Source organism: Lissotriton vulgaris, chromosome 7 (genome assembly GCF_964263255.1).
Source record: "Lissotriton vulgaris chromosome 7, aLisVul1.2, whole genome shotgun sequence".
In the NCBI taxonomy this organism is placed as follows: domain Eukaryota; kingdom Metazoa; phylum Chordata; class Amphibia; order Caudata; family Salamandridae; genus Lissotriton; species Lissotriton vulgaris.
In genome coordinates, this window is record NC_141695.1 from 1,085,044,769 (window position 1) to 1,085,057,276 (window position 12,508).

Consider the following 12,508-nt stretch of genomic DNA (forward strand, 5'->3'; position numbering starts at 1 on the left):
GAGCTTTAATGACTATGACGGGTCTCGTATATGTACCCGTCCCAAAGGAGTTCCTCTAGCACAATCGAGAGTCTGAAAGAATGTTCTCTGGCTAGTTGTATGGCTCACTAACGGGGACCTGTCAGGTGATTCTACTCGATTTTGCCCCTAACAGCTAACATACACCGACACCCGGTCCCCCTTGAGACCGCTAGACCACTTGAGTACACGCAGTAACAAGACCATTCTGTTATAGCTAATTACAGCCTCCTGAACAGGGAGAGGGGGGCCCTAAAAGTAGCGTTTTCACATGAACGCGGCAGTGTATGGATTCCTCACGGGTGTTATTTACTTGATACCCCACAACCTTGTGTGAGATATGTATACTACCTTTAAACCAGAAGGGTCACTCCTTTGATGTAAAGAACCCAGTTCTAGGACCAATTTATGATGATTCGTGTGGCATACACTGTGTCTGTTGTTTTACCCAATACATGACTTCTATCCACCATTAATAGCCTGAAAGCTAAAAGGTTGAACCCGTAGCTCTACCTGCCGGGTGCTGTTGTTGTAGCTCACCTCCACAAAGATAGGTGAGTGCCCGACCTGTACACTTGTAATGAGCAAAACTGCTGCTGATAACTGATTTTAATTGTTTGGGGGACTTCTTCCTTTGAGCATGCCATCCACTTTGCTCACCACGGATGAGACCACCTGTTTTTTAGCGCATGTCAAGTAAACACTTACATAGGCATGCTACACAGTGTTTGTTTGGTGTCACTTGTTAATTTTAGTGGAAAACGCGACCTGTTGTGAATTGCTTTCTTTATCTCCTACTATAGGCAAATACAGCACAACACAGGTGCTTTTGACCCTTTACACTTATTGGAATAATGTTCTATAGCAAGGTAAAGGCACTCTGTAGATAGTTTAATATAGCACAAACTTTTTGTTCTTATTCGGTCCTGAAGAATCGCTAGTCAGTGGACAAGCAGCGAGAAACATGTCGACCTATTGATATACCCATTAGTCTAGTCTCGTATCAGGGTACATTAATTCCCTCCGAGCCTATTCTATATTTTAATTTTAATTTGGAATAAGGGACCGCTAGAATAAACCTGATCCTGGTACCCTTTACCCCAATTTTAACTCCTATAACGTCTACACAGCACTGGCCCCTTACTCACACTTCACCCATACGGCAGTTGGAAAAATATCTCCGCCAAAGAGCCCCTCTTTGAGGTGTTGCCCGTTGGGTATTGCACCGCCGACCCAACGAGGAGCATTGTCGATGATGAAGCATGACACCTGCAAGGGTGTGTGAGGCCATTATATCCAACATATTGGATACCCACGCGTTTATCCACGACGCACGGGTGCCACCAACAGCAAACCCCCACCCTCATTAGGAACAGCCTGGTACTTCTTGTGTTTCATGCTACTTTGGGCGAACACCTGGCTGGACCTACCACTCTCTCTTCGAGTGGAAAACTCGCCCCTTTCACTGTCTCCCTTCTTTGAAAACATAATCAGTTCTATCCCATGCTATACCACCAGGTATAGGAACGGCTGTGATGTTCACTGACAACAGGTCTCTCTTTTCACGATGGGATGATTTGGGAGGTTTTAGGACCAAGTTGATTTTCTGACTTGCTGTGTCCATTGTACTGTATTTTCCATCTATCATTTGTCCCAAGCTTAAAACTAATATCAGCCAGAGTAGGAGGAAAAATACACCTAAACCGATCCAAAATTCAATCCATGGTGAAACCAGATATATTTTCTCAAGTTGATGAAAGAGTTCCGTTGTTTTTTCTTTGAGAGTTTTGTTTGCTGGCCTTTCTTCTGGTTCACTGGAATCCTCAGAAAATTTATCAAAGTTGATGAAATAGCCAGAGGCAGTTCTGTAAATTGTTGGAATTGCATCAGGATTGTTATTAATCTTTGGAGTTGCTTCTTCCTTTGTCATATTGGTATAGTCAGAGGCTACATCATTGTAGACAGGTGTTTGTTGACGAACTGTTATTTGGGTCTCAAGAGGCACGAGTTCCATGGCTTTGTTGCATAGTCCTTCTTTTCTTACTGAGGTTTATCAAACGTGATAAGTCTTTCAGTCTGAACCTCTTGGATAGTAGCAAGATTTGGTCTTCTGCTACATCTTGGGAGTCCACTGGGCCTTCTACTTATTATTGGCCACATATTGTGGTTTGACCAGATCGATGGACACAACTCGATTCTCCTTTTTACCAGCAAGGGGCGGTAGTACTACTGATCTACTTCCTTGGATTGCTAAGACAGGTACTGCTTTTCTGTAAGAAGGCCCAAATTCCTTCTTCACCGCTATCTTTTCCCTGACTAGATCCCCAATCTTTGGAATCCAGACAGGTCTTGCTGGGACAGGTGGTTTTTCTTCAGTGGCTGTTGGCTTTTGTGCTGTGTTACTCAGACTTCTTCTTGTTACATTTAAGTCCTGTAAAACAGCCAAACGATCTTTGACATCAAAGGGTTTTTGTTCCACCACTGAAGTATGGCAATCAAGGTCTTCGATTATCATTCTAGTACCAAACAGTAATTCATAAGGAGTGATTCCCCCCAGAGAATTTCTTGGCAGATTGTTAAGACTACGTTGGACACTTATTAAATGTTTCACCCACCCATCACCCGAACCTAATACCTTAGCTGTTATGGATTGCTTTATGCCACATTTTTTTCTTTCCACTACCGCATTACCCTCAGGATGGAAGGGACTAGAATACCGCAATGCAACGCCCAAGGTAACCATAGCCTCCTTGTAAGCTCGAGAGCTAAACGCAGGACCCTGGTCAAAATGTAGCGTGCCGATTGCGTATGTGCCGATAAAGACTTGCAAATCCTTTATAACAGTTCTGGCGTCAGCTGAGCGCTGGGGCAATAACCAAATAAATCTTACCCTAGTAGTTGTGGGACTGCATTTGTCCGCAGAGAAGCCTGCGTGTAGAAAGTCTAATGCTGTCTAACAAAGGTATCTGTACCGGGCTGGCTACACTGTAGTCAGGTATCTGGTGGTTGTCAAAGCAATGATATCGGTTACAGGTATCACAGTTTATTCCAAATTCGTAAACTTGAATGCTCATTCCTGGCCACCAGTACATCTCTTCTAATTCTATTAGAGATTTCAGGATCCCTTGATGTGTCAGACCCTCTCCCATATGTGCTTCTTGAACCAAGTAAGCTCGCCGCTTCCTGTTTGGAATTACTCTGTCCCCCACTCCAGGGATTCGAACAAAAGGAACAGAGTTTGCATCAATTATGTATGTATACGTGAGTGGATAGTTTAGAGGTAACGCTGCATGATTGCCATCCATTGAGGCTTTTACTTCTAATAGCGTTTCACCATCTATTGCTCTTTTTGAGCGAGCAATTGTAGCTACGGAAGCCGTTTGCACAGCTGCCTTCGCAGCTTCATCAGCCAATGAATTCCCTGCAACGTGAACGCCATCACGCTGATGACTCAGTGTATGAATCACGTGAGTCTTTTGTAGTTCTTTTTGTAAAAGAACTACTTGTTCCGAAAGCATTTTATTCTTGATTTGCCACCTTTAGCATCTTTGAAGCCATTCTGAACTCAGTCCTGCAAGTATTCATTGTAAGATTGTACGCAGTAATACGAATCGCACACTATGAGTGTGGGGAATTCGCGATCAGTATTTTCAAGCGCCATCTTGAAAGCCTGTAGTTCAGCTCGCTGAGCTGTACAGTCTCCGAGTGATTGAGTTTTTGTGACCATTGGTCTGAATTTGCCTTCGCGCCAGCAACCTTTAACAATCGCGCACGCAGCACTATATGCTTGTTTTCCCCCAATTGCCGGCTGTGCTGATCCGTCTGTATATATTATACATCCGTAATGTTCAAGAGGCAGAATTTCGGTCGGCAGAGGACATCGTGTTCGTATTTGAGGAATTCTTGTGTTTTCAAGCTGGGGTCAAAAACGTATTCAACGTCTGTTGCAGCAAGAGAGCTAACCCATTGTATCCATCTCGGATGTAAAGCTTTAGCATTTGGGATGCTTGCTTTTGTCATTGCCTCTAAGGCAGGTACAGGTGTAACAATCATTATGCGTTTACCCTGCGCGAGAGCTCTCTATTTTGCTACTGCAGTTTGAACCGCTGTCAGAATTTTCTCAGTAGAAGTGAACTTCATTTCAGTTGGTGTGATTTGTATGCTATGGGTACCGTTTCTCCCTCATTAAAGGTCAGGTACGTGAATCCGCATCTCCCTGGGATGATTTGGATCACAAGATTGCGAACGTTTTCGTGTGTCTGTAATTGTGTTTTTGCTAACATGTCTGTTTGGACTGAACGCAGAATTTCTGTGTGTGCTTGAGTCCAATTAGTTGGTTTGAAATCACTTTTGATTAGTTCATAGAGAGGTTTAACCTTTTCTGCGCAATTCAGAATGCAAGTTCTTCCAAAATTCAGGAAACCTAGAATGGACTGTAAGTTTTTCAGCGTTCTTGGAGCTTGGAGCAGCGCACATTTCTGTAGAAAGTTTGCTGCCAGGCTCTTGCCTTCACTTTATAACTCATATCCTAAAAATAGGAAGCTGAGGTGGGCAATTCGTGATTTCTTAAAATTGAATTTATACCCTCCAGAAGCGAATCCAAGTATTATGGTGTTCACTCTTTTCAAGTGCCTGTCCAAGTCGTCATCTGTAAGATAGATGTAATCGCTAAAGATAATGCCTCATCATCGTACGTTTGTAGTAACTCTGTTACCCTAGCTGAAAATAACCCTGGACTATTCTGGAATCCTTGGGGGAGACGGCAAAATTGTCACTGTGTCCCCATAATTGAGAAAGCGGTCAGATGCCTGCTTTCAGGCGCAATATTTTGACAGAAAAACCCATTTGAAATATCTAATGTGGTTTTATATTTTTTGCGCACAATGTTATTCATCAGAGCTGCACTGTGTGCATTTTGTACTGCAAAGGTTTTGCAACAAGAGTTTAAGTGTCTGTAATCCAATACTAGACGATATGAATTGTCTGGTTTGGACACATGAAACAAAGAATTGTTCATTGACGAGGTGCATTTTTCAATCACCCCTTGGTATTCAAGTTGATTTAAAATCTCCCTGACTTGTTTTTTAGCTTCTTGCTTAACTGGATACTGCCTTTGTGCAGTAGGCGGATTTTTTAACTGGATTTTATGGTGAGGAGAATCCTCATCCCATCCTACATGATTTTTATATAATGCTGGAGCCTGGGCCACAGCCCATTTTCTGGCATATGTGTATTTTTTATGAATTGGAATGTGATTTGAGAGGGCTGGCATAATTATCTCTTCGCCATGTGGGCACTCCCTGACAAATTCAGGCGGCCAGTCTTGTTCAGCTACAAGAATGTCATAGCCCTTAGAGAACTTCTCCCAAAAGAGTGCTCTTATTTTTCTAGTTATGTCCCCCTCCATCCTGAGTGTTACTTCATATAGCTTGTGGGGTACACTAACCCTGGTGTCTGCAGTTTCAACTTGAATACATTCATTCAAGTCCACTGTCTCTAGATGATCCATCAGGATTCTGCGAACTATGGTGACTTCTGCTGCGCTGTATAGCATTGTTTGAGCCCACTCCCCGTTCTTGAGTTGTGTCCTCAAGATCCTCGGCATGTCTGATTTTTACGCTTGCTACCTTCTTTTTGGAAAATTGAGCTTTTTTACTTTGGTGAACGGGTTCTTTGTCTCTGGACTTGACGCGTTCCTCCTTGTGTTCTGACCGTCCTCTTCTTTCCGATTTCTGCGAGGAAGTCTGAAAAGATCAAGAGGGACGTGTATCATTATCTTGATATCTGTCAGGTTTTTTCAAATTATCCCTATTTCTAAGGTTATACCTTTTTTTCAGAGGGCTCCCGTTGGGGAGACCTACCTCCCCTTTGGGGAGATCTTCCTCTGGACTGAGAACTTTTCCCTCTAGGAAGTGTCTGTTTAGTATTTTCCCACTTCTTTTTAGGAGTAGTGTGATTATTTTTAATAAACACCTTTTTAGGATTTTCTGTTAATTCAGGTTTTACTGGTTTACCACCCAAACTATCTCTTCCTAATTCTTCATAAGATTTATCAATACTTCTAGCAAGCTCATATGGTTGATCTGTTATATCTGTTTCTTTTAACTTTTGGCGGATTACCTTGGATGCTGCTTCACCTTTAATGTTAGCTAATAATATAGCTGAGACCTGTTTGAAATCTTTCAGTAATTTCATACCCAGATTTAAGGCCGGTTCTGGACCGTATTCATTTTGAATCTGCCTCAGAACATCTGGAATTACCGCCATAGACGGTACACCATGAATTTTTGTGTAGATCAAAGCATAGACTGTACCCCAAGTGTCACAGTTCTCCACATGTGGTGCTATCCCCATTGGTAAGCAGATTGTCAGAATTCTGTGTTTCTCATGAGGTGTACTATCAGGGAATACTGCCTCTATCTGAGTAATTTTTTGAGCTAACCAGAACGGAATTTGTTCCCTCTTTGAGGGTAATTTGCCAATGACTGATTGTATAGTCTGTGGTGTTATTTTATTTGTGTTCCCCTGATACGGGATGTGCTGTGGAATTTTTATAGCTGGTTGGACTGTTAAAGTCCGCATGACATATTGAACAAATTGTATGTGTATTTTAATTAGCTGTTTCAGCTGAGCTAACAGTTCTGGACCTGTCATTCCGTTAATGTCAGGATGTGGTGTATAGCTCGCTAGTACCGGCCATGTAGCTCCTGGTCTACCTAGTGGACCGAGCCTGGTAATGTGATTTTGATGTTGTAGGGTGCCTTTAAACCAGAGCTGATGCTCCTGGTAAGTTAATGGAATTTCAACGTCCTCGAAAGGAACGTATTCCACTGGAGGTTCCTCTAATTTGTAGTAGTGGAACTTGTGTGTTACTGTATTTGCTGCAGGAAATAGAATCCATGAATAGAATACCTCTGTCTGCCGATATTCATGTGCCTCTATAACAAAGATTACTTTACCACCTCTCGATGATACCCCATTTTCTATAAGTTTTTTCTTACATTTACCGGGATGATTATTGCATCCGCGTCATTTTGTTGGAGATTTGTGTCATCTAAGACTGCTTGAGCTGCTGCTCTAGCTCTCTCCCTTTCGTCGTCACTCTCCGACATTTTGTTGACTGAAAGTTTTTGCAGAGCAAAGTTTCAAGGAAACAAAGATTAGGTGCACAATATTTTGGAACACTGTATCCTTCAACGTTGAATAAACCAAAAACTAATACATAGGATTTTCGCCCTACTCAGTTTTGGTGGATATTAACCTTTTATCCACTCCAGACGTCTATTGGAGTATTTTACGGGAAAAAGGGGTCTTTGTGAAAAGCACGACTCAGTTACTCTAGTATCTAGCGTTAAATTATCGCCTTACCAAACGTTGGGCGCCATGTAGTGTAGTTCCTATATTCCCAATAGGCTCTGCGCATTGGAATAATATATACTGTAGTTTAGACATAGGACTGAAGTCGACTAGGTCTCTACCGAATATATTAAACTTAATATTGAGTGCCAGCTAGCTCAGAGGTTACTAGAAACTTTCTCGAATAAACAAGAAGGGATAAGTTCTGACAACCGCATAAACATGACAACTTTGTTTCCCAAGAATAAGAAATCAATTCTCTAGAGTCGCAGAAACAGTAGATAACTATTTTACTCAGTCAATCGTGCATGATTCGTTTCACCGAGATGCAGAGAAATAGAGAGACAGGCGTTTTCAATAAAAGCATTTATTGAACAGTCTTCTTTCTTAAGCATTGGAAATGAACTGCTACAATCGTAATACTGGTTATAAAGTACAATGCATATAATACAAACAGTATTATAAAGTAGTACTGTAAAAGCATGATATGGTTTCTAACCCATAAAGTCCATAAAATGTATAAAATACATACAGTAATAAATAATGACTAAAAGTACTCAACTGGTGCTTCTAAAATACGGCTACCCCGGTGTACCTAACCTAAGTCTAGTACTAGGGAGGAAGTAAGTGAGGAGTAGCTTAAGTTTGGTAGTTCTCTGCCAGGAATCTATTCCAAGAATTCTCTAAGAGGTCTAATCAGCTCCGTACCTTGGTTTTAGAATGAAGGAGGTCTTGTATCTCTCTCTCAGGACTCGATTTCCCAGATACCCGCAAGGGTAAGCCGGAAACAGTGGAGCTGGATTTCTCGGCAAGAGAAAAGACAGCGTCTCTCTCAGTGCGTCAGCTGGAGGGTCGGCTTCCTTCGGCACTTGCTGCTGCAGGGCGTCGGGCAAGTAGGTAGTCAATCTGCTCCAAACCACTGTGTGTTTGTCTGGGCAAACCTGGGCTATTTATACTTTGAAGGTGCTGAGTTTGACGCATGTTTGGACTTAATAAAGTCACTCAAAGGCTAAATTCTTAGAAAACGCCAGGAGTTCTTGGAGAACTTAATATTCAAGCAGGGGGAAGTCCCTAGCTGCTAAAGGCGGGTTTTGCCAAGAAATGGTTGTTAATTCTCGGAACTTAGTGGAAGTAGCCATGCCGTATTTGGGCTGTATGGCTTATGCCAAATAGGGTAGTGATTTCTATGCCTGTATAAGGATATGATAAAGTATACCTATATAAGGGCATGAATCTGGAAAATTACACTAGGGTCCTAGATTGGTTTACAACAGGTCGTGGTTCTACATAGTTATATTTTGCCTTGCTTCCACAGGGGTATTGTGAAAAACAACTTGCAAATGAGGCGCAAAGAGCCTCTTTGTGCATATTTTATTATCTTGCCAGTGCACACTCAATCTGACGTTTTAGTGGACTCACGGGCCAGGATGAAGGTACTGTAGATATTCTTGCATGCTGACAATATATCCTTATAGCATACCAGTATAAGATGTGAGGCCCCTACTGTACAGGTTAGCACAAACTGAGGTCCAATGATTACGGTGGGGGGAGGGGCATTTTGTGCTGTATGGGATACCAGGCCTACGCCTCAGTGCTTATATTTTTCAAGATTAGAAGGAATGCAAGGCACCAAAGGAAGAGCATTTCCCAAACTAGAAACCTCCATAAAGCTTCCCCATACCTTCTTCAGTGGGCACTGACTCTACATAACACAATATACTTGGCTTTGCGCCAATAACAGGCCTTCGTTAGATTCATTCATCTATAAATTTCGGACCAGATGCAAACTTAAATTTGAGGTGGCATTGAGTGGAATGGTGATAGCTGGACAACAAACAGCTAGAAGAGGAAAATAGATACCTTGACAACTACCAAACGAGTTATTTCCGATAAAATACCTTGCACGTTTTATAAAAATACTCAATAACACAGAAAATGGAACAAAGGTGTTAATGCATTTTTTTCAGTTAGCAGTTTTTAGTTCCACCCCAGCAACATATTCGACCTATTGATAAGATATGATTTCTCCTTTCAAGTTCCTGGCACCGGATCCAGAATTACATCTCAAACAGACATCCAAAGCAAAAAATACTCTAAGCCAACTGTATCAAAAATTGAATACATCTGCAATGGTGCGTCTTCAGCTCTGGGTATACTAACAGCTTATTTTTATATTTTTAAGGATGTCTGGACGAGACGCTATATGTCGATGCTTAAACTCAGATTAAAACCCTTACCTTATTCTCACATATTATATATTGAGAAGGGACTGGCAAAACTGTGACGTATGTGGTCAAAGTCCGGTATAAATGTAGAGTGCCTATAATGAACAAAAAACGACGTCCAACAATTGACCTGAAAAACATGAGATAAATATATTTGAATAAATGACTCTGAAATGTGCTATATTGTAAGAAGTACAATTTACATGCCTGTCACTGATATGAAACATAGGACCAGATTAACAATCAGGCAGGTCTTGAAAAGTGGTCCCAAATTGTGCACTATTTGCAACCTGGATCAGATTATGAAATGCAACATATCTACCAATAGGTCGTGTTGCAAAATACCCAGATGCAGGAGGTTGCAGGACGTCCTGTCCAATGAATATGCTTTGGCAGGTCATTATTTGCTAGCCCTTGTAAGTGGGTAACAAACCTCTGATAGATCGTATAGAGGGCGTCCCTTTCATGCTGCCTTCTATCATTCGGAATGAGTTGGTAAACAATTTTTGCGATTTGAGGTGATGGAATAGGCTTTTCAAATCGCAAAAATGGTCCAGTAAATAGCAAAAAGTCATATTTCACCAGCAAACCCTGTGGTTTCGTGAATCGCAGGGTTTGAGACCGCTAAATGGCTTAGTAGAAGCAGCCTGCAGTGACTTAGCCAACATTTATTTCTGATGAAACAAATTTACATGTAAAAGGTCAAAATGTCTGAGTACATCTCTACTACGATTTCTGCTGTCTAACTGTATTTCTAAACAACTGCCAATACCAATCTTTAGCACAAACATATCATTTTGCTTCTTCTAGAAGTGATACCGTGCTTTAGCTTCTTGCCTGCCAAGCCTGTGAAAACATTCTAAGTAGGATCCTAGACCAGTAGCTCATCTCCTCTCCTACCTCAGGTTCTAAGTCGAGACATTGGATTTGGAATTTCCAACATTGCCTGTGTGGTAGATTTGCCATATTATCCAAACCCTTACGTCTTTGGATTGTAAATGTTTTTTGAACATATGTTAATCATTCAAAAAGTTCACTGTTTTAGTAAACTATCTCTTCGACCTTTGAAACCATTTGAACATTAGAGGAAAACAATCACAATACCTTTTTATCATATGAAGTGGAAAATATAGCAATGAACATTCCAGAGACTTTTAGTGTCTAGATGTTCCTACCAACTAAATGAGCAACTTTTCCTCTATATGAGAAGTTTAAGATTTAACATGCAACTCAAGGCTTTTTCAGTTAAGATTTAGATGTAAGGGAAAGGGTAGAGTGAGCAACAAGCCGGAACGACATAGTTCATTCTTAAGTCGTAACGAACCAACATGTGGTAGAGTGTCGATAATTTGTCAATTGTGCTTTAAATCATCTATTTTGTGTCCACAGGACAGAGGGGAAAGATCATGATCATCTGCAAGAAGCCAGATTCTGTTGTAAAAAAAAGTAATACACTAAAACTCTACTAGAACTAGAGATCGTTGGAATCTTTCAACAAACCAATAAACCTTTCCTTTTCTTGGTTAGAGCTGCGACCACCAGTGGACTTTGCAAACATATCTAATGATAAACCAAGTCTTCGCCACGTGCAGTATTCTCATCCTCTATACAACCATGGCATGGAAATCCAGGTAATGGCAGGCCCATCTTTCCGAGGCTGTCTCTTAGTGACTTCAGCAAGAAGAATGGATCCGGGACCCCAATAAAATTGCAAGTGGTCAAAATGTTTCTGTATTGTATTTATTGAGAAAAGCATGGATTGTTCTAGAGACCTCCTCAATAGTGACAGGAACTCTCGGTAAAAACTATTATTACTTGGCAAACAGGGATACAGATGCCAAGGGTATTAACACTGCGGTAGCACAGTTGGAACATGCATGCACACCTGATTTAGGATTATTGAAGTGTGTAGGATTCTAGCTCCAAAGGGGTTCTATATTATACTATCATGAACAAAATGTTTTGTTTGTATTCACATTATCGAATGCCCTGATATCGCAAAGGTAAGTATAAATCTACTATTGATATTTCGAAATCTTTTATCAAGAGCAGGGATGGAACAGAATTCTAAGAGTTGAAAGGATTGGCTTGAAGACTACAGATGTCGATGAACATGTGTAAAGGGCTCCAGCTAAAACAAACTTGTAGTCAGTGCACCATAGACACAACTACTGTCTATCATTGATGATGTATAGCTTAATTTCCCCTTTGTCTAATCTCAGACAGCTCTCACATCCAACCATTGTTTGTCTTGTTGGGGTTAAACAGTATTCGTTGTTTGTCTTGTTGGGGTTAAACAGCATTCGGTATCGCCCTGTTCATCAGTCTGCTTCTACCAGGTAACTGACAGAAATGGAAATTTTGAAAAGGAAACATTTTCTGCGGTTCATCAACACAGTGTTGACACTAGATTATTTCTTCAATTATTTTCCAGAGGGGCATTACAAACAAGTTAAACTAAATGGAAGAAAAGATGTACCTCTACTGTCCCGCAAAGGGGGACGTTTTCTTTAGGAACATTTGGAACCAACTACACTGAATGTGTCCCTATGCATAAATAAGACCTATTATAAAATGATTTCCCGAATAACAGCACATTTCTACCAGCACCTAGCAGCACTAAATATTCAAACTTTTCAACGGGGAGTAAAATGTTTAATTTGACAACTTAGAATATCTCTACGGCCCATGAATCAAGGGAGATTAAGGACTAAGAACAACAGAGAATCTGTCCCATATAAATCCGGAAAAACCTGGTTTGTATGACACGAAAGATTTACTAAATACAATGTAACAGTTTAGAAACTACCAACTTACCTCATATTGTTTCAAGGGTAGATAAGAGAATTGGTGATATTTGGGAAAACGATCCACAGTAAATAAGGCTTTTCCAATGTTGAATGCACAAA

At 41.0% G+C, this 12,508-nt stretch overlaps 1 protein-coding gene across 1 annotated transcript in view; it reads right to left on the minus strand.

Moving 5' to 3' along the window:
- The window catches only part of LOC147702957 (phosphatidylcholine:ceramide cholinephosphotransferase 2-like), a 214,185-nt gene that overhangs the window by 151,115 nt on the left and 50,562 nt on the right, over positions 1-12,508 (minus strand). Inside the window, exon 2 of the mRNA XM_086931531.1 lies at positions 9,612-9,729. Coding sequence (XP_086787657.1) covers positions 9,612-9,729 — 118 coding nt within the window. The remainder of the gene's footprint in view (positions 1-9,611; positions 9,730-12,508) is intronic.